The 27,278-nt window shown below is 28.6% G+C and overlaps 5 protein-coding genes across 7 annotated transcripts; 3 read left to right on the top strand and 2 right to left on the bottom strand.

Annotated features, from left to right (window-relative positions):
• Positions 1 to 715: 715 nt before the first annotated feature.
• Positions 716 to 13,192, top strand: Btk (tyrosine-protein kinase Btk29A). 2 transcript variants are annotated; one of them, XM_070640303.1, is made up of 15 exons: positions 716 to 1,231; positions 3,877 to 3,972; positions 4,042 to 4,174; positions 4,245 to 4,391; positions 10,619 to 10,824; positions 10,893 to 11,024; positions 11,088 to 11,168; positions 11,231 to 11,361; positions 11,422 to 11,744; positions 11,805 to 12,145; positions 12,203 to 12,304; positions 12,363 to 12,421; positions 12,484 to 12,560; positions 12,622 to 12,755; positions 12,817 to 13,191. In XM_070640303.1, exons 1-15 carry the CDS (start codon positions 1,082 to 1,084, stop codon positions 12,913 to 12,915), a joined length of 2,211 nt encoding a protein of 736 aa, XP_070496404.1. In that variant the 5' UTR covers positions 716 to 1,081; the 3' UTR covers positions 12,916 to 13,191. The 2 variants fall into 2 exon arrangements, with proteins under 2 accessions (XP_070496404.1, XP_070496405.1); XM_070640304.1 differs by lacking the exons at positions 716 to 1,231; positions 3,877 to 3,972; positions 4,042 to 4,174; positions 4,245 to 4,391 and adding exons at positions 5,504 to 5,521; positions 6,650 to 6,959 and having other exon boundaries at positions 12,817 to 13,192.
• A 2,494-nt stretch (positions 13,193 to 15,686) lies between these two features.
• Positions 15,687 to 22,104, top strand: LOC139090558 (uncharacterized). The gene is made up of 9 exons (XM_070640302.1): positions 15,687 to 15,817; positions 18,117 to 18,211; positions 18,529 to 18,566; positions 18,739 to 18,936; positions 19,035 to 19,148; positions 19,675 to 21,456; positions 21,512 to 21,601; positions 21,666 to 21,847; positions 21,964 to 22,104. Exons 2-8 carry the CDS (start codon positions 18,141 to 18,143, stop codon positions 21,800 to 21,802), a joined length of 2,430 nt encoding a protein of 809 aa, XP_070496403.1. The 5' UTR covers positions 15,687 to 15,817; positions 18,117 to 18,140; the 3' UTR covers positions 21,803 to 21,847; positions 21,964 to 22,104.
• An 802-nt stretch (positions 22,105 to 22,906) lies between these two features.
• LOC139090560 (uncharacterized) lies at positions 22,907 to 24,801 on the top strand. 2 transcript variants are annotated; one of them, XM_070640307.1, is made up of 5 exons: positions 22,907 to 23,533; positions 23,588 to 23,667; positions 23,728 to 23,837; positions 23,888 to 23,918; positions 24,234 to 24,801. In XM_070640307.1, exons 1-3 carry the CDS (start codon positions 22,963 to 22,965, stop codon positions 23,746 to 23,748), a joined length of 672 nt encoding a protein of 223 aa, XP_070496408.1. In that variant the 5' UTR covers positions 22,907 to 22,962; the 3' UTR covers positions 23,749 to 23,837; positions 23,888 to 23,918; positions 24,234 to 24,801. The 2 variants fall into 2 exon arrangements, with proteins under 2 accessions (XP_070496408.1, XP_070496406.1); XM_070640305.1 differs by having other exon boundaries at positions 23,728 to 23,918.
• On the bottom strand, positions 24,185 to 25,382 carry LOC139090686 (very long chain fatty acid elongase 7-like). The gene is made up of 4 exons (XM_070640487.1): positions 25,242 to 25,382; positions 24,975 to 25,182; positions 24,797 to 24,913; positions 24,185 to 24,537 (listed from the first exon to the last, which is right to left on the bottom strand). The coding sequence occupies exons 1-4, from the start codon at positions 25,380 to 25,382 to the stop codon at positions 24,185 to 24,187; spliced, it is 819 nt and encodes a 272-aa protein (XP_070496588.1).
• A 324-nt stretch (positions 25,383 to 25,706) lies between these two features.
• On the bottom strand, positions 25,707 to 26,636 carry LOC139090561 (sporozoite-associated mosquito saliva protein 1). The gene is made up of 5 exons (XM_070640308.1): positions 26,509 to 26,636; positions 26,268 to 26,446; positions 26,093 to 26,204; positions 25,921 to 26,034; positions 25,707 to 25,862 (listed from the first exon to the last, which is right to left on the bottom strand). The coding sequence occupies exons 1-5, from the start codon at positions 26,581 to 26,583 to the stop codon at positions 25,818 to 25,820; spliced, it is 525 nt and encodes a 174-aa protein (XP_070496409.1). The 5' UTR covers positions 26,584 to 26,636; the 3' UTR covers positions 25,707 to 25,817.
• Between the last annotated feature and the right edge of the window lie 642 nt (positions 26,637 to 27,278).

Raw genomic sequence — 27,278 nt, 5'->3', positions numbered from 1 at the left:
TCAAAACAAAGAGGTGAAAAGATTTGAATATTATTTTTCGGTTTGTATTTGAAAATTTTTTTAACGTTTTTTATTACTGAAATAAAGATTCAACATGTGATTTTAAGTAGATGAAAACAAAATTGACAATATAAATGAATTAAAAAGGTTTATTTGCTGAATTGAAGCTTATATAAAATAAATTATTAATATTTAAATTTTAAAGCGCCACCTGTCAATGATTTATTTAGGTATCAAAAATTGAATAAGTGTATTAGTTCTATACATGTCAATTTTAAGGAAAATAAAGGACAGTTAGGAATTAGTTATTCAGAAATCATTTCAAATATAACGAATCAAAAGCTTGAAAAAAATGTTTAAATTAAAAACATAATCGAAGCTATAAGAACAGCCTAACCACACTCTTCAGATTCCGTGAATGTCTGTATGGTAAATAGAAGCAGTTGGAGATGCGAAACAGTCTCAGCAGTGGTGGTGAATGATGAAGTAGTTGCACGGTTGAATTTAACACGACGATTGTTTTCTTAAAATATCGTGAAAATAATGACATTTCTTGATCCTTAAAGAACTTAAATAATTGTGAACATATTTAAGGATAATATTCAATATAAAACGTGATAATTACATATACCAAAAAATATCAAAAAATAGAGAAAACAAGTTTGTAATTTTTTGCCTAAAAGTTGATATTCATTTTTTTCTTCAATCTTTGATGTAAAATGTTTTCCCAGTTGATTTTTATTTTGTTGGAGTGATGGTTAAATGTAGCTTAGAATTTTTAAGTATTTAGATACACCAACGCATTTTTGATGATTTGAATATTGATTGCTATTTGCACATTATTATTTTTTTTTGTGTAACATACACACATCCTAATGTCCAGCGATTTAAAGTAAAAACAGAATATTTGTCTTCGCAAAGAAAGTGTAAATACATAAAGATTTCGTTGACCTTCTTTCTCCATACAAAATCGCGCACTCAAGGCAGCCAGCAAGAAAGTCAGCTTATTTGCCATAAATATTCATTTTTATATTTGCACATTGTATATTGCTTGCTTTTCTTCATCATTGTAATATCAAGAATGGATGATACAGCAATCATAAAAGCAGGCTCGATGATAAAGCGTAGTCAAAATAAGAAACGATGGTCAATGGTGAATTATAAGACAAGATGGTTTGAACTGACACGCACATGTTTAATGTATTTTGACAATTGTGATGGAGGGAAGGAGGTAAGGCTTATCATTTATTTTCATATTGTTTCATCTCATTTGTTGTTAAACATTTCCTATACTTATCGTTTTTTTTTATAAATTTTTTTCATCTTAAATTCGGAAGCAAATATTTTTTTACTCATTCTTATTATGCCAGTTTTTTTTACGATACACAATTATCGGGGTTTATTTTAAATAGCGCCTTTAATATTTTATCACATTTTAATTGTATTTACTCATCTTCTTTAGTATGTTAATTTTATTTGAGTTTGTCTTCCTTAATTTTTACACCAAACTCATCCTAACATGTGAATAATTTCAACTCATTTTTGAATTTTTTTTTCTTTTTTTAAAAAAATATTCGTGTTGAATATGCGCAATAAATTATTCCTTGCAGGGACGTTGAGCAAACAAATGGTAAAATTTAGTCTAAAGAAAGTTGTATGTTAATACAATCCCTGTATTCAGGATCCGCCCTGGCTTATAGAAAAATTTATAATAATATGAAAGTTTAATGTTGAGTGTCTAGGAGTTTGTAAAAATTTAAAATTTACCAATATCCTTGTAGTTCTAGTTTATATTCCCAAAAAATAGTGTAGCAAAACATTCAAAGATTGGCAAAAACGTTCTCTAATCAAAAACTTACTATTGAAATAAGTGTTTTTATTATTTTTAAAATCCATTACCGGTGAAGTTAAAATAAAAAATATTTCTTAATTTGGTGGATAAAATCCAGATAAAAGTTTAAAAAAATATTAAAATATAGTAATTCACTGGATAAATATTGCTAGATAAGGTAAATAAAAGTGTTTAAAAGTTAATATGACTGCATTGCATTGAGAGAAAAAAATCAATATCCAATTCAATTAGAACTTTTGATTCGAGGGTGATGTGAATGCATTCTACATTTTGTGTGTCTTTACTACTTTCAATAAGATTATTCAAATGCAGAAAAAGGGAATTTCTCGAGGGACAAATCTTTGTGTTTTACATAACATAACTACACTAGTGTCATGTTTTGCTCTGTCATCATAAAAGTCATCATTCTTTTATATAATACGTAATTTCTTTTTAATTCTTCTTACTTTTTGTGTCTTCTTTAATAAATTCTTTGAAAAAGTGGCACAAAAGAAAGAACTTTTGAAGCATATTAAACATACGTAATATGATAAATATTAACTCACTCTTTTGTCCTTTTCATGCACTTTGCCTTCTGAATAATAAAATAAAATATATCGTCGAAATAGAAAAAAAAAACTTTACAAATAGTTAAAACACTTGGTTTCAATTTTCTTCGGCACATTAATAAGAATAAAACATATTTTGTATGTTATTGCTACTTGATCCTATTTAAATGGAAAAGATATTCATCATTTAGGATTTTTTCATCTTCTTCTTCTTCTTTTAAATTCCAAAAAATTACAGTACTTTTACATCACTAAATAAATATAGGTAAAATTTTAAAGATGTGTTGAGAACAACTCTATTATCATTCTTAGTGATTCAAATGTTGTGACATATTTTACCTAAACTATGAGATATTCGGTTTATTGCTTACTTCAAAACATCCCAAAGACAAGTTAAAGAACCTTTTTGGAATGAACCATCCACTTAAAGACAATAGGCTACCACACTTTTTACACAGAAGGTTCAGAATCATATAAATATCTTCAAAGTGTGCCTCAAATTTTAAATCTTAATAAATAATATTCAGTTCTTCACAAAAGTGTTTAAGGACAGGAATATTTTAAGTGCGATTTTAAAAACGACACATAAGTGTTTTGCCTGAAAAGTCCTCAAAATGTTTAAATTCAAAAATTTGATTAAAAAGTGTTATGACTTTTGGGATCTTAAAATTTTCTAGTTTCCTGTGTGCATTTGAATTAGAATAAAACGTGTGCTACTTTTGAAATTTAATAATTTTTCGTTAACTAAATTATCCAATGCTCGTTCATACAAAAAATGAAATAATCTAATGCTATGTATGTTTTCGTTGTTTGTTGATAAAAGTTTTGAATTTATGATGTAGTGGAAAAATAGTTTCGTAAAGCTTTCCTTATCATTTTCTCCCTGTTACCTTTCATTATCAAATTTCCTCTTAAAGTAAATAAATGTCAAACAACAAGATTTATTTTTTAACTTTTAATGAGCACATTTAGACATATAGAAATATCTTATCTTTTCATATTTGATGTCACATCATGGCTGTTTTCCTTTTCTTTATTTTATCTTCTTTTTTTTGTGAATGGAAAATTGTATCACATCTATTGAACAGACAATGTATTGTTCTTATTTTTCTATTGCACAAAGTTTTTTTTGGTAAACAGTAAATTAAATTGCATGATAGCATTATTATAAATGGTTATAAATATATACACTCATCTATTGAATTCATTACATGATTCATTCTGTGATTGACATCACATTAATTAGTTATTGAGCTTCACATACATTCGACTAAAATATTGCGTCTGTAAGCGCTGTTTAATGACTTTGCAATGATAATGTATACTAAGAAGTTTACTGTTATCTTTTATTATGTAATATGGAAATTAAAGTGCATAAAATTTTTTTTTGCATTAAAGCGCTTATTACTTAATGAGAAATTTACATTTATGTATGTACAGATGTAAATAAAAGAATTTTTTCCATATAATTTGTAGAAACGGCGAGAGCGTGGACGTATTGATGTTCGTGGAATTAAATTAGTAGAACCAGCAATTTTGCATGGTGAAGGTGGTGATATACATGCGCCAAATGTAAGTCCATCATAATGACAATTAAACAATCCAATAAAATAGACTATTAATGGACGTTATTTCACTCAGGGTTACCCTTTTCAAATTGGATACTCGGAAGTAAATTGTATTACTGGAAACAGTACACTGCCTACATTTACGCTTTATCTCGTTGCGGCCACAGATAAAGAAAGAGGCGAATGGATTCGAGCTATTAGAAAAGGTGATTTAATTTAATCATTCTTCATTATTAATAATGATTTTAAATTAAATGTCATTTAATGTAATTACAGCTAGTGAAGATTTTTCACCAAAGTCCTTTCGTTATCATCCCGGATTATATAAAATTAACAGATGGTCTTGTTGTAAAAATTCTAGTAGAACTGCCCTTGGATGTTTAGTTACCACTAATTGGCCAGAGAAGAACAATAATTACAAAAGTAAGTATCTATGCCTTCAAATGAATGTTATTAAATGAACATTAAAATTGTATTAAGAAAATTCTGCTCATTCCATACAGTTTGCTTATCGCTTTGCAAACTACTTGATCGTATGTGATCCGATATTAAAAAATCCAATTATTCTTTTATTGCATTGGGGATCACTTCGTAAAACCTCATATGCTTAGTTAAAATTAAAGAGACTTCAATTAATTTCTAGCATTTATCGAAATTCCAATTTGTTAAATAATATTGAGAAATTGCGTATGTGGAATTATTTAAGAGCTAAGGATATCAAGTGTGCAATAAGAAAAAAAAAATTAAAAATTTCTAAACTAATTACTAATTATTTAATAATGCAATGAGTTTTAGCGTATTTTCTTCTTCAAACACGTCTGCACCCGTTTGCACATGATGTTTTAAGCTCTCGATCTTCTATTTCCTTCGTATATTGAAAAATTACATCAAAGGAGTTCTTATTTTATTATGTACTAATATTTATCACACACACTTTTAAACATAAACACAAAAAATTATTATGCTTAATGTTGTTTTTTGAAGCATTTGTGTGTATCATAAATAAACAAAAAAACAAAAAAGAAGAAGAATAGTAAGAAATAGAAGACATTTGTTCAAGTGCAATGATCACAAGAAACAATGTCTCTCGATTGAATGTAAATTATTTAATTGTAAAATCATTCATTGTTCTTGCAATAAATTCAATAAAATTCTTAAATATCTGCTCATATTTTTTTCACAATGTGCAAAGTGCTACATTCAAGTGTTCACATTTATCTAAAAATTTTGCTCTTTTTTTTCTCCAATACATTAACGTAAGACAAAAAATCAGGTTTTAATGTCTTTACCATCATAATACATTGAGGTTGTATAAGTAATTCTTTAATTTTTCTTTCACACTGTTTTTCGGGTTAAGTGTACAGTGCATAGATACTTTTTTTTCTTTGAAAAAAAAAAACTTTTCTTGTATGTCTTTACACAACGTCTTGCTTTATTTACTTTGAATGGTTTAGTTACTCAATTGAACCCCTTACGATCAAGACGTGAATTTAATACGTGTGTTTGAAAATATTACAAAATTATTTTCTTCATTAAATTTAAATAGTTAAAAAGTAAAATTAAAAATGGATATAAAAGAGTTTGCAAAAACCAAAGTGAAAAATTAATGCACTATACGAATAATTATGTGAATGATATACAAAAAAAGTTGATTTTAGACATAAATCTTTGAGTTTTCGTTGAGACAAAATGTGTTCTTTCTATCTACAGTGAAGGCAATATATGTATAAAAACATATAAGCCAGCATATGAACGTATAAACTGTCCTACTTTATTTCACTTTCGAAACGCGCAAAGATCATTACAGGTTTTAATTTAAAATTCAATACTTGCATAAATACATGTAAACTAATAATAATATAAAATGTATTAATTGCATCAGCATTTTCATGCAGCATCTATTACATATTATGCAAAACTTTAAATTGAAATGTTTAAGAATAAAATAAGGTGAATGAATTATTTCTTTCTTATCAATTTCAATGGAAATGAAATTTCGTAATTATAATTTCCTGACTAATTAAAAAAACCAGAACAAAAATAGTAAAGGCAGTTTATATATAGTCTGTAGCAATGATTTGGAAAGAAATGTTTTAAAAAAAGTAAATTATTCGCATTAAATTTTGTGTGGTTTAATGATTAAATTGAACAATATCAACACATATACATATGATTTATTTAAATACATTACGTATAATAGATGTGTATGAGTATTCAAACATCGCAAGGCAAGATCAAGAGAAAAAGAAGCACACAAAAAAAAAAAGAAAAACTTAGAAAAATTAGGAAATTGTCAAAGCTTTTTAAACAAATTAATAAATTTTTGAGTTTTTTAAAATAAACTTATTAAGATATTAATTTAAAAACATTTTAAATGTGAATGTTGTTAGATTTTAACTTATTTTTGTTTAATCTGAAAGTTAACGGTTCTTTACCATCGTAGATTTTTGCATTTGACTTGTTTTTTTTTGTTGTTGTCTGGTTTAATACTTTGATATTCTTTGAAACCAGAAGAGATCAGGTTTATCTCGTTTATATTTTATTATATTTATAATGACTCTCTGCCTTTACATTCGGTGCGCTCTAAAATCACAAGTATATCATAAATATAAAACAGTTTAGTGCATTGATATTTTCAAATTATCATAATATGAATTTCTAATAAGTTTTATTAATTATAGAATGCTCTTTGAGTATCAATCAATCAAAAGAATGATTAGAAAATAGTAAAAAAAATTATAATGTTAAAAAAAGAACATGAGTGATGATCATTTGCACAGTGAAAAGTTGCAGTTTTTATAAAATTGTGTTTAAATTGTTATAACGAAAAGCCATTCTTGATAAATTATCATAAATTACCAATGATTCCGTGCGTGAGCTTAACAGAAACAAGTGTTCTGGTAAATATGAAAGAGCGCGTAAAAGAGATGCGAGTTTTTGGATGTCGGCTTAATTTTTGGAATAACGTTACCAACAGTATTTCAAATAAAGGTAATGTTATATCGATATGTCATTGCTTGTCATTTCCTATGGGCATTAATTAAATTAATTATGTATGCAAATTGGTGCCCGTATCATGAAAATGCAATAACCTGTCATTCTAAACGATATTAACGTAACTGATTTGAATTAATTTATACTTTCATAATTTTCTTCATAATTTATAACTGTCTATGATGAGAATTAAATTCAATGAAGTTTTTAGTCATCTGAAAATTTAGTGAATTAGACTTAAGATTGACATGCTTTATTCCTGTGTATTCACAAGTTTTGATTAAGCAGTAATTAATCTTGGATATGGTTGCATACAATAATACTGTAAAATCTTCTGTAAATGACGATTTCATGCACACGCCATAATTATTGTTTGTGTCTTACTTTAATGCTTTGTTTATCAATTAAAAGATGCATTCAATGTAAGTTTCTTGAAACAAATTTTATCAAAATTTAAATTCAGTAAAAATCGCTATTTCAAAGCATATAATTGCAATACATGTTTCTAAAGTAGATGACCTAGACTTTTTGTCAAAAGATTGATTTACTTTCGGTTATGCATAATAATATCAATACACAGTATATCCATTAAAAAACGTCAACACATATGAGTGTAAAATTGTTCATAATGAATTATATTCAAATGTATTTGTAGTCGCGATCAAAGTAATTGTGGAGATCTTTGACTTGTCTATGACTTGTCTGCTTGTTGTTATTCAAGCGTTTCTTAAAATCTGAATGTATTTGAATCGAGCAAATAATAAATGTGCGCATAAACGACGACAGTTTGTCTTTAGTACTCAAAATATATACTTTTGACTACACCAATATTTATCTCATCTCTGTTACCTTCAAGTATAATGCACTCGTCTTTGCAATTGTATTTTTTTGTTGTTCATATTGTCATCAATAAGTGGGAATATTTTTTCAACATCAGATGTTGAAACATATGCAAAGAAAACTAGCATTATTACTTAAACAAAATACTTCAAGTAAATTTGAAGCATGGGGAAAATAACTTGACGCCAAGAACTTATTTTAACGATATTAACGCTATTAACGATAACCTCCTGATATGAATTGTAAAAGTATACGAAATTATTCATCAAGGTTGACTACATTTCATGTAAAACTTGAGTTGACTTCAAGCTCTGTTCAAATAATTTATGCATTTGAAATTATTGACCAATTAACTAAAATAAGATAAAATTTCGCTTTCTTTGTTTTTATTGGTTCTTCTTTTATCTATTAGAAACCAATGAACTAATACCGTTAAATACTAAGAAAACGAACTTCAACATTTATTAAGATACAAAAAGTAATTCATTTTAATTTATGTTCAAAAATGATCAACTCGATAATAATACATTTTAACATATTTGATGGTAAGCAGGTGCAAGTTTATTGAATGGTAGAGCCTTTTTTTATTAATGCATTAATTTTGACGATAGAACTATTATTTCTAATTTACAAAAATGGTAACTTGAAGTGGAAAAGAAAAAGAAAACATTATGATTAAACTTAATAGGTATCTCAATCAAATTGATGATTTTAGTGTCAACTTTTCTTTTGAATCAATATGAAACTCAACTTTTAAAATTTAAATTTCGAAGGCATGCTTGCTCATCTGTGATATCCGAACAAGTTATTTCGCTCTAATTATGGATTTTCTATTTTAATGCTTTTTTCGCGAAAAAAGATTACTTTCTTTTTTCTCTTGTTTTTTCGCTTTTAACTATTAAAGTGAAATATAAGACGAACAGAAGAAGATGGAAGTTATTTTCGTAAATTAGTAAATTTAATTTCATTATTTATCAAATTTAAAAGATATACCTAAATATTTTGTGAATATCATTTTCACTTTGTTCTAAATAAGTTCATTATTTCTCAATCATGTAGACTTCTGTTATTAGTGTTGATCGGTTTGTGATGATTACTTTTTTTTCGATATAATGGTAAATAAAATTTGTTTTATCCAGACCATGAATCTTTATAATGACAAGTGGAAGCTATGAGTAATTATTGCTATATAAGTATAATGGTTAATTTGGGATCTACTAAAATTTTGCAGACAAATAACAAATATCAACGAAAATAAACAAAAATATTCTTTAATTCATTAATGTTGATCAGTCACACGATATTAATGCTAATTAAGAATTTTATTTATTAAATGATTTCTTACTTCTCACAGTGCATAGTAAAAAAAACATAATTCTTTAAATGTGGGAAAATGAAATGTTGCACTTCAAAAATTTCCACTTGAGATAACAGTTGAACAAAACTATTTGATGAGTTATGGCCATGATTATTAGCTTAAAATGCATTGTTTTATTATTCTGGAAACAGCAATTGAAATCAACAATAGAATACACACCCTAAAAATTCGTCATTAGATGCATTTTAATGATCTAGACTTCATTAAATATGGAGCATTATAAGCTATAAACTTAATTTCATTTTTTGTGAGTCAAACTTTATATTCATTGATAAAAATCTCCAAATATTTCCTTTTCACACTTCTTTCATTACTGATGATTAATACTTTAGGTACTTGAGAAGGAAAATAAACAATTCATGACACAAAGCTTGCGAGTTTATGCAAAATATATAATAAACAAAATGTGCTTCGTGCAAATTTCTTACCAAAGCTACATACAAACAATTTCCGCCAATATTATTATTTAGCTCCCATGCCATGCGTTCACGTTGTCATTACAAACAGAATAATTCAATGAAAATGATTAGACAGTTTTTAAAATAAATTACTACCGTCACGGTAAATGAAGAAATTAAATTTAAAAGAATAACTTTTGTTCTTCTTACAAAAATGATTATATTCTAAATACTAAATGTTTTTCTATGTGAGCAGTGTTCTGCTTATGAAAAATAAATAGTAATTAAGAGTTATATCATCTTATTAGAATACCCACCTTTTTATGTTGTCTTTCTTCAGTCGTCTGTAATTATCTTCATGTCTGGAAGTCTCTCAAGTAGAAAATTTCACATCTTATCAAATTAGTTAATCTTAATTTGAAAATAACTCAAAAAAACTATTTCCCATAAATTTTTTTCCTTTTTTTGACCTCCCAATTTATTTTTTGTTTAATATGTACCTATATGGCTTGAAAAGATAGACTTACAAAATATTGCAATCTTACGAATGTTTCATATTCTAAAGCTCTATTTTGCAGGTTTTAAACAATTTTTTTCTGTACATTTAAAAAACATTCAAAATATTGTCATTTCCGGTTATGTTCACAATTTTTTAAGAAAATGACAGTCAGCAACAACGAAAGAATGAAGAGAAAAAGAAAAATCGACAATAAAGTTTAAGAAAATAACAAAAATAATAACAACGCAGTGAATTTACTTGAGAAAGGAATTTAAAACATTTTGTTTTACTCTCAATCATTCTTACATGATTCATTCAAAATTTCACTCCTCACTACTTATTCGAAGCATTTAAAAATGCACATTATATCTTAAACATATAGCTCATATATTTTGGCATTTCTCGCTTCACTTTCGTGTGATGGAACCATATATTGTTGAAATACATACATATATCGATAAAATTTTTTTCGAATTCTTTGTGTATCCTTCTGAGAATTGTCAGAAATTAATAAGAAATCTTTATGCATTTTTCATTGTAGGTAACGGAAGTAATTCACCCGTGCAAAATTCAACACGCAGCATTAGCCCAAATATTACAACTAGCAATAATAATAACGGATCAATTCAGGCCGTTTCTCCTCAGACGCAATTACAAGCATCTCCACAACAGCATCAGACTCATCATTTATTGAATAACTCTGTTAATTTAGGAAATATAACGCCTACTTTCAACTCACAGCAACAAGTAATGAAAACAATAGCTTATAAATGATCTCAAATGACTTAAAAATACTTATCTTAACTCTTCCGTAGACTTCATTGACAAATTTTAAGTCATCGCCTCTTAACGGAAGTAGTAGTCAACATATTAGTGATATTACCAACATGCCAATGCCTGGAGGAGGACAGGTTGTCACACCAGGAACGCCAAACTCTAAACCCAAGGTAAATACACAATTATATTGTGAAGGCTTAATGATAGCTAAAATTGCTTACTCTCTTATTTAGGATGGAGCAACTCGTCTTAAGATTGTCGTTGCCCTTTATCCATTTAAGGCGATTGAAACAGGAGATTTATCTTTAGAAAAGGTATGATAAGTATTTGCAATAAAAAAAGGTCTTTATAATAATTTTAATTCCGAAAATTTAAGAATGCCGAATATGAAGTCATTGATGATTCACAAGAACATTGGTGGAAGGTGAAAGATGCAACAGGCAATATTGGATACATTCCGTCGAATTATGTTAAGGAGAAAGAGCTACTTGGACTGCAAAAATATGAGTAATTTACTAAGAAAACAAATTCGTAACTTAAATGTGATGTATTTTCTTTTTATTTTAGTTGGTACGTTGGGGATATGTCCCGTCAAAGGGCTGAATCTCTTCTGAAACAAAATGATAAAGAAGGATGTTTTGTCGTTAGAAAATCATCAACAAAGGGTCTCTATACATTATCGTTACATACCAAAGTTCCACAGTCGCATGTCAAGCATTATCATATTAAACAAAATGCTCGTGCTGAATTCTATTTAAGTGAAAAACATTGCTGTGAAACTATTCCTGATTTAATCAATTACCATCGTCACAATTCTGGAGGTTTAGCTTGTAGGCTAAAAGTTTCTCCTTGTGATCGTCCTGTTCCTCCAACGGCTGGATTATCTCATGGTAAGACTTTACTTTTCAAAAAATTTAGAAAAATTCTTATGATTTTCATATCGATTCTAGATAAATGGGAAATTCATCCTTCTGAACTAATGATATTGGAAGAACTAGGTTCGGGACAATTTGGTGTTGTTCGTCGTGCCAAATGGCGTGGTTGTATTGATACCGCAGTCAAAATGATGAAAGTAGGAACAATGTCAGAAGATGATTTTATTGAAGAAGCTAAAGTCATGACTAAATTACAACACCCGAATCTTGTACAGCTTTACGGTGTTTGTAGCAAACATCGTCCAATTTATATAGTTACAGAATATATGAAACATGGCTCCTTATTAAACTACCTACGACGTCATGAGCAATCTTTGATTGGAAATATGGGTTTATTACTAGATATGTGCATACAGGTAAATATTATCATAGAGTATTCACCGAAATTGTTATAACCTGTGTACCTATAATAGGTTTGCAAAGGAATGGCTTATTTAGAGCGTCATAATTACATTCACCGTGATTTAGCAGCAAGAAATTGTCTAGTTGGAAGTGAAAATACAGTCAAAGTCGCTGTAAGTTATTATGTTTACGTCAGATTATGAAGTGTCTTAACTTAATATTCATTCACAGGATTTTGGATTAGCTCGTTATGTTCTCGATGATCAGTATACAAGTTCTGGTGGCACGAAGTAAACAACTCGATTTATAATTGATATTTCAGACAAACACTATAATAATATTTCTATTTTAGATTTCCAATTAAATGGGCACCGCCTGAAGTGCTTAATTATACAAGATTTTCGAGCAAGTCTGATGTTTGGGGATATGGTAATAATTGGTTAAATTGGAAGAAATATTGCATTTCACATATTTTCTCTAAAATATTCAGGTGTACTGATGTGGGAAGTATTTACATGTGGCAAAATGCCTTATGGGCGATTGAAGAATACAGAAGTTGTTGAAAGAGTTCAACGTGGAATAATTTTAGAAAAACCTAAGGCATGTGCAAAAGAAATTTATGATGTAAGTAGTCATTATAAGATTAACAATGATATTAGTCATTAACCTTTCTTCATTTCTGTAGGTTATGAGAAAATGTTGGCTTCATAATCCTGAAGATCGACCAAGCTTCCGAATATTGAAAGATCAGCTAGCAACTGTAGCACAGGGATTAACAGATTAAACTAATTTCTTTTCAATTACTTATTATTCGAATCTTCTACATATTAAAACATATCTTCAAGTAAATTACGCTGAGTTCATGTTTTATCTTTTTTCATTAATGATTCTTGCTCTATAATCTCTTCTTTTATGAGTTTTAAATTAATTCAAAAATAAATCTAAACAAAACTGTCAAAAAATATTAAATTAATTGAGACGACTAATTTACTGCATACAATAGAATATTATAAAATAATATAATTACAAAGATTTATCTGAGGAGGAAATGCTTCATTTATTTTTATTTTTTGGATCAATTTATCAATACTATTGATCATGAAAGTTCCAAGATGTAGATGAAAATATAAAAGATTTATTCATAAATTTTTAGCTTGAGAACTAAAAGTATAAAATAATAGTATTTTCTCCTTGTATTTACAATTTATCAATACTATTGATCATGAAAGTTCCAAGATGTAGATGAAAATATAAAAGATTTATTCATAAATTTTTAGCTCATTCCTATAAGTCTTAAAAACTTTATAGTAATTTTCTGAATATATTCAAACAGCAAATATTCTGTCATTATGAATATACAGGGAGTCCTTGATTTGAATTATAATTTGGATCTACTAAAATTGAATTCAAATTGAGGACTTCAAGTACACAGTACATACTTATTAACCTTTTATATTAAAGGAGTTTTGATAAAAATTCGGATTGTGCATTAATAATTAGGAAAGAACTGATTTCATCCTGATAGTTATTCTTGCATATTTGTGAATTGAATAAGAGATATTAATGTAGGATTTGAAAATACAAAAATACTTTGCCATTAAAGAAAAATATGAAAAAGTAATGAATAAAGAATTGCAAATGTGAAGCACTTTGTTTGCTATATTTTTTTGATACATTTATGGTTGTTACCAATTCGTGATTTATAAATATTTGAGGGTATGCGCGGTAGCTTAAATGACTTAATTTATTTTCATTAAAATTAAGTTCCTTAACATTTTTTTCCCTATTTTAAAAGTCTTGCGTCTTAATTAGGTAATATGGTAGCTAACCTGCTGTTCGGTTGAATTGTGAGAGCAGTATTGCAGCCATGAATATGATATCTCGCTAGGAATTACATTGTATGAATATGTTTAAGTAATTGTCATAATCCTATTATAGAAGAAAATAACGCGCACATACAAACAAAGTGTTTTGCATAGTAAGTTTACATATGCGTATCGTATGTACAGAATGATGCTCTTGAAAATATAATATTCAAAACAATAATAAAATAAAAAAAAAAGATAAAAGAATTCTCAATATCTTATAGATTCAATAACTTCAATAACTTTAAAGCGAAAGGATCTAATTTAATGAAAATGGACTTTTAATATGATTTAAGATTTTATCTTAAGCTTTATAGTCTATATCTTCCTAAGCATCGTAACTCGAAATGCATTTTTAATATAACAATAATGTAACGTGATATTTTAGTTTACTCAAAAACAAAAAAAAAAAAAGGGAAGAAAATGGAGAATGGTAAAAGATATGAGACAGTAAGCTAACCACTTAGCATCATAAAAAATAGAATAATGAGAGTAAAGTGGACGGTAATTAAGAAATGAGTGTGATTTAATGAAAATAAAATTATTATTATAAAATTTACTTTTAAATAAAATAATGTCATGAAACCTAAATAAGGTTCATGAAAAACTATAAATGTTTCACAAATTTTTTTACCTTCATACTAAATCTATGTAACAAGATTAAACAAACAATACAGCTTTTTTTATAAAGAAAATAAAATGTGAAGCAACAAAAAAAAAATAATTAAAATGACAAAGTTTAGTCATTTTCAAACTCAAATAATATGTAATACAATTTTTAAGATGTCATCATTACTTTTCCATATGAAGACAAATCCAAGATAAACATTTTATAAAACTTTTGTTGAAAATAAATTCAATTGATTTTTTATATCAATAAACCTATATCTGTAAACACAATCTTTTGAGTTTTTCAAAATGAGACTTTTTCTTACAGCGAAATAATTTACATTTTTATTCAACCACAACTGCACAAATAATTAATTCAAGTTTGAAAATAATATCATTATACGGTTGTAGCATATTTTGTACAGTGCATAAATTGTTTTTGTCCAGGATTTAAGCCAGTAGTGGCCAACCTTTTTTTTTGTGGCACACCTTGTTGGTTAACCTCGACTGAAACCACACACTGCATACAGTTCATAGGATTTCAGAAGAAAATTTACGAGCATAGGATGCCGCGGCACACAGGAAGCTCATCACTAATTTGAGCATACAGAATGAAAAACTTCTAGAAACTTGGACGATTCGAAAAATCTATTTTTTGTCGACAAAATGAATTCTTAGTTATCTGCCATTATTAATCTAGAGTTTGCACTTCTTATCTAATTTTTTGGCATTACTTGGAATACGGAAAAAAATAAATTAACAATAGTAGGGACAAAAAGCGACTACAGGTAAAAAGTGCGCTACAGTTTTAAATACTTAGCATATTTAAAGGTCTCGTTTGCTATCGTTGATCACGCAATGCTCATTTTTAATTCATACTTTAATGTATTTTATTTTTACTGAGCAGCCTGCATAAGGAAACATTTTCGTCCCCATTGAAGAAAAAGAGAATTTTTCTCTTTACATACAATTTCATTCATAAAATTTTAAGCTTTTATTTTAAATCACAATGAAAAGCTTTGATAGAGAAGCTTCGAGAGCTTGAAGAGAGAAAAATTGAAAAGACAACTGGAAATAGTTTCATTCATAAACGAAACTTCGATCGAACAAGTATCAATATTTATTCATCCGCGGATATTTTAAAATATCAGTGTTAAAAGTGACCTAACTCATTCTTCTTCTTCGTTCTAATTATTTCTATCATTTTTTTCGGTAAGATTTTAACTTTAAGTGCAATTGAACTGGATACTGCTTAAATTAAGTTGACTTATTAGGATATTAAATTTACTTAAATATTTTTAACCAAATAAAGGTGTTGTAAATCTAAAATTAATTAAATATACGTGCTGTTAAGTTAAAGTTTCACATTAAATCTTCCAGAGCTCGAAGTCGACTCGAATTTTATATGGAATCGACTCAAGTTGTATTTTCCATACGAAACTTAATTCGACTAAGAGCTCTTAAATATTCAAAATGATAAATTTTATATTTTTATTGAAATCGTAATATCTAAAAAATAAATTATGACAAAACAGTTATAGAATGGTCATTAATACTCGGTCGAAGACTGAAGTATTTTGCCATAAAATTGGAGAAAAAAATAAGTTCAATTCCAAAAATAGTTTGCAGTCTAAGCGAATTAATAAAAATCTTGTGCTTGTTGATCTCAGTGCTTACTCCAAATAAGGAATAGAAATTGAGAGACAACTTCTATGCTTACCTTCAGTGTTCTTGGAATATAGTATGTACAACAGCAATGGTATAAATTTCGTGGGTGTACATGTGCAATGTCAATAATATAAAATGTTAAAACTAAAAAAGTACTTAGGGAGAGAAAATCAAATGGGAATATATTTAGCAGTGCCATATAAGTCAAAAATACATCATCATCGTTATATAAAAAGAATAGCATTGAATTTTCGAAAACAAATTTGAAGAAAAAGAGACTCATTGTAAATCTAGAAGATTCATACTTCGCCTTATATGGTAGCAAAACTCTTAAATTAACAGTCAAAATAAAAAGCACCTTTTATTGTGTTTGAAAATTTGCCATGATTTGAATATAAATGTAGCATTTAAGCTATATTTTAAATTAAATTAGAATATGATCATACTTTTTTGGAAGAAAATTTCCTTTTATTACTCAAAGACTCATCATATTAATTAGTAGGCACTCTTACAAAATTTGATATTGAAACTTATTTGTAGTTCACTAGCCATATGATGATTCATATGAAAAGTGAACTTAGATTTATGAAAATAAAGCTAATGGGTGTTATTGAGTAGGAAGAAAGTTGAATTTCCTATTTTGGGTTATACCGTCTGGTTTTAATTTAAATTTCAATATTTTTTGATCATCGAAATGAAAGGAAATAAAAAATAATTTTTTGCTCAACAATAGACAAATATTAGCTAGGAACAATTTTTCAACCTCATTTTAAACTAGGACTGTCTTGAAAAAATGATTTTAAGGTTAAAAACAAACGATTGTAAAAATTTATTGAATTTTTAACATGACTATTGGATTGAACTATGCAACTGCATAAAATAACCTTGTACCTACTTTTTAGGCAGTGCTGTGCCGAATATGAATAAAAATAAGAATCGATTCATTTTTTTACGAATGACAAGAAATTCAATGAAATTAAATAGGACAGGTCGTAAGTTTTCTTTTCAAAAGAATATGTATGTGCTTTATGTGTCCCATGAAATTCATTGTTGAAATACTAAACAACGCACAACAAAACAAAAATCCATCATTGATAACATAAAAAGTTTTTTTTTCTGTTGCTGATGTTCACTGAAAATATTTCTGATAATAGTTTTGTTGTTTGTCTTCATTGTATCGTACCAGGTTGCGACTGTCATTCAAAACTCTTCCCATTTAGAAGAAATCAGTCTGTGTTTTTGGAACAATCTTTCACCTCATAATTTATTTTGTAAATATTGCAGACATGATTTGCGTATTTTTATTTAGAATAATATTTTCATGATATAATCCGATATAATAATAAATAATACTTAAAATTATAATTCAATTGACTTTTACATTTGTTTTCTGAACAAATTTCCTAAACAATTGAGCATTTGCCGTTGTAATAGTGTAATAATAAGGGGGCTTTTGGGATTAAAAATCCCAACAAGTTGAACTAATTTACAACGAAATAATGATTTTGACCTTAAAAATTCTCCCCTTGACTTTGTCTCTACCATGCATACATGTCTAATATTATCTAAAGAAGCAGTTCAATTAATTTGCCAAAATAAACAAATATAAGTTTATTACCACAACGAAATTTAATTAGTGTATGATAGTTGCAAACATTTTAATGTCATTGCGATAATTGATAAATTAATAAGGAAATACTTTCTTCATGTAAAAGTTTAAGAACTCATAAAAAACAGAAGTAACAAGGTTGCTCATGAAAACACAAATATTTTCTAGTCACGCAACAAATTCTATCCGTTTTCAATTTCTAGAAAAATAAAAAGATTGTTTTTGTTTTTACAGAAAATATTTAATTCATAATTTGATATGGGCGGTTTTGAGCAGAGACAATGGACACCAACGAAAAAACGAGGGCTAATAGCAGCTGAGATGCATAAGTAGCTATAAAATCTTTCGTAGATTTAAAAAATAATTGTGAAGCTATCAAAATTTAAAGTCAATCACATTCAAGTTCTTGAAAAGAAAAATTTGAGATTTGATACATGTTGTCATTAAGAAACGATTTTAAATCAATAATTTTATGCTTTTGATGACAAAATTAAAAATCCATATAAATCCATCAGCAATTCAAGCATCATTAAATCAATGTTTCGTATTGACACTAATCATAATGTGATTGATTTCCCAAAAAAGCTCAATTATTAAATATATCACTTTTGTTGTTATAAATTTTGAAAATAATTCCGTATTTCAGCCCTGGACCTGCTTGCGTTCAACTTCCGCAACTATTAGGTAATATATAATTTTACGCTTACTATAAACTTGTTTAGATCGAGTGTGTAGGAGTACGAAATGATCTATTTAATTATTATGAATGATCATCATATATGGCAAATTGTTTAATTATGCTTAATCAAGATTGATAATTTTCTTTAAACAATAAGATTATTCATCTCAATTTTAGGAACGAAAATATTAGATAGTAAGAAATCTGCTGCTCCAGCCTTTAGTTTCGGCTCGAGACATCAAAATAATACCCGAACCATTGGTCCTGGTCCAAGCGCCTATAATATTGTTGGTTTAGCTGCTAAAGGAAAAGATACTCCACCACAAATTTCTTTGCAGTCAAGAGCAAAATCATCAAAAATAATAGAAACTCCAGGTAAAAGCACTTTTATTTTAGTAAATCATAAGACACTAATTCCAAAAATGAAAAGTGCATATCCTTAACTAATTAAATTTTCTTATTTTAAAAACTAGGTGCCGGTGACTACCATATTGAAAAGAGTGACAAGTATATCGTATCTTCAGCTCCAAAATATACATTTGGCGTAAAAAAATATTCAGGATTGTCAAACAGTGGCGAGACACCAGGTAATATCACGAATTTCTTGAATTTTTCATACATCGAATATAACTTTTTAATTAAATTTTAAATGAAGAAAATGGAAATGGAAAACACAATTTTTATGCATAAAAATGCAAATGTATTTTTATGAGAACTTGATAGAGGTACTATTTTTTGAAAAACCTTTTTATATGTAGTGTATGGATTTCAACAACAATTTTTTCTGTACTTAATCGCACTATGAATTAAGTTTAAAAAACTTAAACGCTGCAGTGATCATTTATTTAAGGACTAAAATCTTAAAAGTCGATTTAGTTTTTGGGTAAAGTCTTAAGCAGAGCTCGAAGTCGACTTGAGTCGATTCTACTTCATATAAAATTCGAGTTGACTTCGAGCTTTGGTTTTTACTAAATGATCCCTGAGGAATAGCACAGTAAAAAATGTTTTTTTTTGCACAGTAGATTTTGAATTAGAAGTACAAAATAACAGTTAAAACAAAAAAAAAAACACATTTTTTGCTTTGTAGAAAAATTTCATACATTTTATTTTTAGCACCAAATAGTTACGATGCTGACAAATCAAATTTTGACACCACTCCATCTTATTCTTTTGGAGTAAAAACAAATCTGAAAAAAGACAATGGAGTTCCAGGTGTAGGAACTTACAATACAGAAAAAGTCAATCTTGATCATACACCAGCTTATTCTTTTGGAGTAAAGACAAACATTAAACAAGAAAGCATTACACCAGGCCCTAATGTATATGACCTGGACAAATCCAAACTTGACAATACACCAGCTTATTCTTTTGGAGTAAAGACAAACATTAAACAAGAAAGTATTACACCAGGCCCTAATGTTTACGATCTGGACAAATCCAAACTTGACAATACGCCAGCTTACACTTTTGGAGTAAAGACAAACATTAAACAAGAAAGTATTACACCAGGCCCTAATGTATATGACCTGGACAAATCCAAACTTGACAATACGCCAGCATACACTTTTGGAGTTAAACCAAACATAAAACAGGAAAGCATTACACCAGGCCCTAATGCTTATGATGTGGACAAGGCTAAACTTGACAATACGCCAGCTTATACGTTTGGAGTGAAGACAAATATTCAAAAGGACAATGGAGTTCCAGGTGTAGGAACTTATAGCACAGAAAAGGTTAACCTTGATCATACACCAGCTTACACTTTTGGAGTGAAGACAAATATTCAAAAGGACAATGGAGTTCCAGGTGTAGGAACTTATAGCACAGAAAAGGTTAACCTTGATCATACACCAGCTTACACTTTTGGAGTGAAGACAAATATTCAAAAGGACAATGGAGTTCCAGGTGTAGGAACTTATAGCACAGAAAAGGTTAACCTTGATCATACACCAGCTTACACTTTTGGAGTGAAGACAAATATTCAAAAGGACAATGGAGTTCCAGGTGTAGGAACTTATAGCACAGAAAAGGTTAACCTTGATCATACACCAGCTTACACTTTTGGAGTGAAGACAAATATTCAAAAGGATAATGGAGTTCCAGGTGTAGGAACTTATAGCACAGAAAAGGTTAACCTTGATCATACACCAGCTTACACTTTTGGAGTGAAGACAAATATTCAAAAGGACAATGGAGTTCCAGGTGTAGGAACTTATAGCACAGAAAAGGTTAACCTTGATCATACACCAGCTTACACTTTTGGAGTGAAGACAAATATTCAAAAGGATAATGGAGTTCCAGGTGTAGGAACTTATAGCACAGAAAAGGTTAACCTTGATCATACACCAGCTTACACTTTTGGAGTGAAGACAAATATTCAAAAGGACAATGGAGTTCCAGGTGTAGGAACTTATAGCACAGAAAAGGTTAACCTTGATCATACACCAGCTTACACTTTTGGAGTGAAGACAAACATTCAAAAGGATAATGGAGTTCCAGGTGTAGGAACTTATAGCACAGAAAAAGTTAACCTTGATCATACACCAGCTTACACTTTTGGAGTAAAAACAAATATTCAAAAGGACAATGGAGTTCCAGGTGTAGGAACTTATAGTACAGAAAAGGTTAACCTTGATCATACACCAGCTTACACTTTTGGAGTAAAAACAAACATTAAACAAGAATACGTTACCCCAGGTCCTAACGTTTATGATGTGGACAAGGTTAACCTTGATCATACACCAGCTTACACTTTTGGAGTGAAGACAAATATTCAAAAAGACAATGGAATACCTGGTGTAGGCACATACAATGCTGAAAATGTTAGTCTTGATCATACTCCAGCTTTTTCATTTGGAATAAAACCTAGTCCTCAAAAAACGATTGTTCTTCCAGGTATTTAAATCTTCTTTATTTTTTATGTAATTTTTTACTGACTTTAGTTATGTAGGCCCATGTGATTACCAACCTGAAAAAGTGACACAGTTCACTGGACCTGCATACAGTTTTGGTATCAAGGTAAATCCAAATGATCGACCGGGTAAGTATCCATTCACACATACGCATCTCAGCACCCAATCAATTTAATATTTCATAATTTATAGAATGTGAAACTCGTAGTGTCACTCCAACATCTGAATTAGCTGAAAAGCAAATTGACATAGATCAAGAATTTGCTAAGCAATTAGTAGTCACAAGAACAAAAACAAAAACACAAAAAATTGCACATAAACGAGCTTAATTTTTTTTCTTATTATTTACATAAATCTTAATAATGCTATATTAAGTAAGTTCAGGTTCTCATAATCATCACAATATGTTATGATTTTAGCTTGATTTTCAGATAAAAGCAAATTGTATCTTATTTTATTTATTTATTTTTTTCCGAACATTTTTTTTTAGCCCCGAATGTGTACAGGATTCCTACAGTTTTAGGATCAAGTAATTACGTTCGTTCTGCTCCCTCTTTTTCTGTTACCGGAAAAATCAAATCTAAACTTCCTGAAAATCGCAATTTTCCTTCGCCTGGATCATATGATGCACGCTATGATTTTGTAAAGCCAAAACCTCCTGTTTTCTCAATGGGATCTCGTTATAATGTTCCAACGGATGTGGCATTAAAACCTGGCCCAGGGGCTTACAGGCCTGAGAAATTAAATCTTGGACATATTCCATGCTATTCATTTGGTTAGTAATAGAATTAAAGTTAATTTCCTTTAATTAGAATTTTGATTTATTTCCTGTTCTCGCATTCACAGGTATTAAACATTCACAATATTTAGGCCATTTTAGGGAAGTTTCAGCATGACGGTCTACAATCAATAACACCGACCTTATGATTCCACGACAAATAATTTAATGATGATTAGATTCTATTGGCAAATAAAAAATGTTAACATGATCACTAACTAATCTATTGTGCTTTATAAAAGATATGAAATTTTGAGATTAATAAAAGCTATTTTGAGTTTTTAAAAGTTAAATTTGGAGGGAATGTTTTTCATTGAAACTTGTTTATGCTCTACAAAAAGGTTAAATGAATCAAAAGGTATAGCTTTATAGTAGAAAATAATTGGAAACTTTTTATTCTGATATATGTAGATTATGCTGTTATTAAATTCATTATAGCTCTTGAACTTGCAAGGTTATCGTGCTAGCAAGGGTTGATAATGAATGGTAAAACAAACTAAAAGCCTTATTAACATTTGCCTTGCTTTTTATACGACATCGTGTGTATTTCCTTTCTGACATTGATTTTCTTGCATATCATATTGTATTAGCCAAATATTAAGCTATTTAATTTTTCCATTCAGTCAACTGAGATTTTTTGGACAGAAAAGAAGCTCTTGACAGTTTAATCAAGTTTGGATAAACATTTTGGAGATTAATATTGCCAAAAATATGGAGTTTATGTATTCGTTTATTTCTGATGGTATGGATAAGAGACCAGCATATGGATTTAGTCAAAGACTTCGAGCGGCAGTAGAAAAGCCAAACAGTAATCCATCTCCGTTGGATTATCTACCACAAAATTATTCAATGGGAAGTTCAAAAGGTTTCTCTTTTGGTCACCGTCCAAGAAGAAATCGTGTTAGTGATGAATATTATCCATCGCCAATTGATTATTTACCACAAACTTCATCAATAAGTAAAACAAAAGGATTCACATTTGGTCATCGACCACGAACTAATTATGCGAGAAATCGCGACTTTCCGTCACCAGCACAATATTATGTTACAGATGAAATTCCAGTTCCTCGTCCTAGAAATTTAACAGGCTACACTTATGGTATGAAAACTTGGTATGACTTTACACCAACTAAAAAGCATACTAGAGAAGATTCGGAAAGAAATGTTCGAACACCTACTTCATCACATGTAACCAAAAAGGGTTTGAACAAACCAGGATACAAATTTGGAACAGAAACAAGAGGAAGAGCTTTTAAGCCTTCAAACTGGAATCCAGGGCCAGGTAAATAGATATTATTTTGCTTTTAAAAAATTATTAATCTTCTTTTTTTTGTAGGCGAGTATAATGTAGCAAAAAGTGATTTTATGAAAGCAGACTCCTATTACAACAATAAAGGATTTTCATTTGGTTTACGGGTATTAAGATTATTTTATTTCCAATTTTTATTATGTTTTAATAATATTTCCTAATTACAGTTTCCAACCTTAATCAGCTAAATTTTAATCTGCGCGTGTAATATTCTTAATTATTTCTAAGACAGTTTTCTCATCAATGAATATTTAACCTTATTTGAATCATCACTTGAGTAAGCTAATACATAATTGAAGTAATGTCATTAAACCATTGTCTTTATAGCGTGTAACGTATGCCGTGAAAAGGTCAATAGGTAAATATGTACAGGAAATATTGTCACATTGTCCATACAAATTGCATCTTTTTTAAATAAAACAATTAAACTTATCAAAGCACATTCGTCTTACCAAGCCTATGTAACAAAATGCGTTGTTAGCATACTTTAATGTATGTGTTTTTAAATAACTTCATCATGGACAGTAATTCTTTATCTGTAATTATTAACAATGGCTCATATGATTTTTCACACAATTTTTTTTATATTAAAATATAATTTTTAAATTCAAATAAGAATGTAATTTAAGAACTCTTTAATTTTGTTTGTTCTTTCTTATTTTTCACTACATAGGTTTTCTTGAAGAAAAAGTGAAACAATATTAAAAACATAACAGCATGGGCACCAATAAAATATGAGAAAAAAACCGGATAGTTACATGGGTTATAGAAGAATAATTGAAATGAATGAACTCCCACAGCAAGAAATTGAATCATTTGAAGGATTGTCAAGTATTTTTTCCACCACAGATATTTTTGCATTTCCGGACCAATCGCTGCCATCATATAATAAAGATACATGATAATATGTACAAATGCATTTAAAAATCCAAAAAATGTACTATGGCCTCCAGGAATGAATTTGACACCCCACCAAACTAAAATTAATAAAAAGATAAAAATATTTAATTGTGTAAAGATAAGCTACTCGAGTGGACAACTTGACATAATAAAAAATTTTGTAGAACGTTTCGGAGGAAATGTCATTAGTCTGCAGAATGTCTAGTTAATAACTATCTAGTTATGTCATGTTGTCTACTCGGATTGTAGATTATCAATATTGAAAGATGTACATTAAATTTTATTCAAACAATGTTTAGTAATCTATTTGTTTAATCACTATGTTTAATAGCTTACCACTGAAAGGCATTATTCCATGATGAATAACATGTAAAGTTGATACTTGATCAAATCTTTTACGCAAAATGAAGAAAAATGTGTCGAAAAATTCTGTAAATTTGCTAATGTAATACACTAAAATAAAAATAGTAGTTTTTGTGAACAATTCAATTATATAAAAATTAAAATAGCAAACCATAACATCCTCTTGCTATTCTCATGGCAGTTTCACTTCGAGAAAAATCTACAGGTTCACATCTCCAGTTATAATTCCAAAGCCAACAAACAGTCAAAGCCTCCCAAAATATATAAAAGCTCAACACTACTTGAGCTAAATTATATATCATCAATATATATTTAAATTTATATGGCTTTCTATTTTTCATGACATTAGGTCCGACAACCTGATAAAATATTTGATGTTAATTTATAATTAGAATATTTTCAAAATTGTTTCACTTACTTTAACAAGATAGATATACGAAATGCAAATCCAAATTGTTGGAAATGGACTTGACATAAAAATCCATTCTGATGTTCGAGGATCAGAATATTTGTCCATAAAAGTAATCCAATTTTCGTACATTTTATTAAAAACACTCATTTTTATTATTTTTTTAAACAATAACACCGAAACTAAGAAAATGCAAAATGTAATGTCTTGACTTAACGTGTTCACTGCTCAAATTCTTGTATTTAACTGAACCTTTTTGCGACAAAGATCAGCTTGAGGCAGAAAAAAGCCTTGGGAAAAATTAATTATGATGTAAAATTTGCTTCGTGTTGAGCTTCTTCGAATTAGATTTAGATTTAGGTTTTGTAGCACAGAACATTAATTGGTTCAATACTACATATATCTGAACTAACTAGAAGAATAGTGATTCTTTCTTCGAACTATTCTAAATTTAATTAAAATTAAAATCTGCAATTTTTTAGGACTAAGTTGATTTTATTTGCATGTTCATTGATAAAGTAGTACAGGACGTTTGAAACTTTTAAGTTTAAATATTTTAGATGATTAAAATTTTAATAAAATGAATTATTTCTTTACAAACTCGATCTCACTTTTAAAGCAGCTTTTTCCCTATAAAATAAAGGTAAATATTTAGGTACTGTAAAGTAAATAAAAATTAATAAATTACATTATCGTGTTGTATGGTAACTTCACTTCGTATTGGTCCACCAAGAGCAAGCTGAAGAAAACTCTTATACTGCTGAACATTTGCCTTTTTGGTACCATCTTCACATTTCATTTGCTAAAGGATGGAAAAAGTCATATATAATTCAAAACGTACCCAAAAAAAAAAAAAATACCTTTTCAACGGGACACTTTTCAGGAAGTCCGAAAAGTTTGATCATTTCTTTAACTTCTGGTTTCAACTTTTTCAATTCAGCACAAGCATCAATTTCACCGCGCAAAACAATGCTGTTAATTAAACAATTATATTGATTTAAACAAACCAATCAAAATATGTTTAGGTTCACTTACAGATTATTTTTAAATATCTCATAATGAAGTATAGCAGTCTTGAATCCCTCGGTTTCTGCACAAATTGTTGGAACAATTTCACAATCCTTTGTAAGTTTCGCAGTTGAGTTGCTTTGAAGCTTAATCACATTATTGTTACCACAATTTTTCAAATAGTTGATTTTTAATTTGAACCCTTGCTGTATATCCGATTAGTGTTAATTGAAAAAATTGGATTAATATTAAAAACTAATTTACTTACACATGCTGTTGATTCATTGATCAAGTACAAGAGTAAAGCAGCTAGCAAGAAATTTTTGAAAATCGCCTCCATCATTAAGATTTCAAAAATTTCTCGCAAAAAATATATCCAACTTTGACTAAAACATGCGACACAAATGACACTCAAGTAGATTAAATTCTCCTATTTATACAATTTTTTGGACATTAAAATTGTAACATTGGTAAGTTCATCATTTTATCAGATTATCTTTTTGAACCATCATTAAGCTAGTAGGTTCATTAAAAACTTAATAAGATAAATGTATGAGTAATTTTGAATTTATTCAAGGGAAAATAATTACTTCCGATTAGTTTCATACTTTCATACTAAAATTACGAAAATTTTGCATTTTCGTCGGAAATATATGAATGGTGAAAAAATTATGGAAAAAATCACCAATTTTAATTTATAATTGGAGTTAATTGTTTATTTTTATAGGAAGTCAGAAGGTGACAGCTGAAAAACAATTGACTCAAAATTATATCTGTTAAGAGATATGATAAATGGAATCAAATTGAGTGAAAATGCTGCAACTATAAACATTATTTTATTCTAAGAATTTGCAACAAATTTCATCAGCATGATATTTTAGAGATTTTATAGGAAACTGAGTCCTGTATGAGGGACCTAAGTCCCTCATACCTAAGCATTAGGTTTATAAAACACCACTTGATTTGACAAAGCTTTTAAAAAAAAGATCCAATTTCACCACAAAAAAATTCGTTATTAAATTATTCAAATAGATATTC

Source organism: Chironomus tepperi, unplaced genomic scaffold, assembly GCF_022539635.2.
Source record: "Chironomus tepperi strain 1889 unplaced genomic scaffold, CSIRO-AGI_Ctep_v1 contig_219, whole genome shotgun sequence".
NCBI lineage: Eukaryota > Metazoa > Arthropoda > Insecta > Diptera > Chironomidae > Chironomus > Chironomus tepperi.
This window is presented reverse-complemented; position numbering and strand designations above follow the sequence as displayed.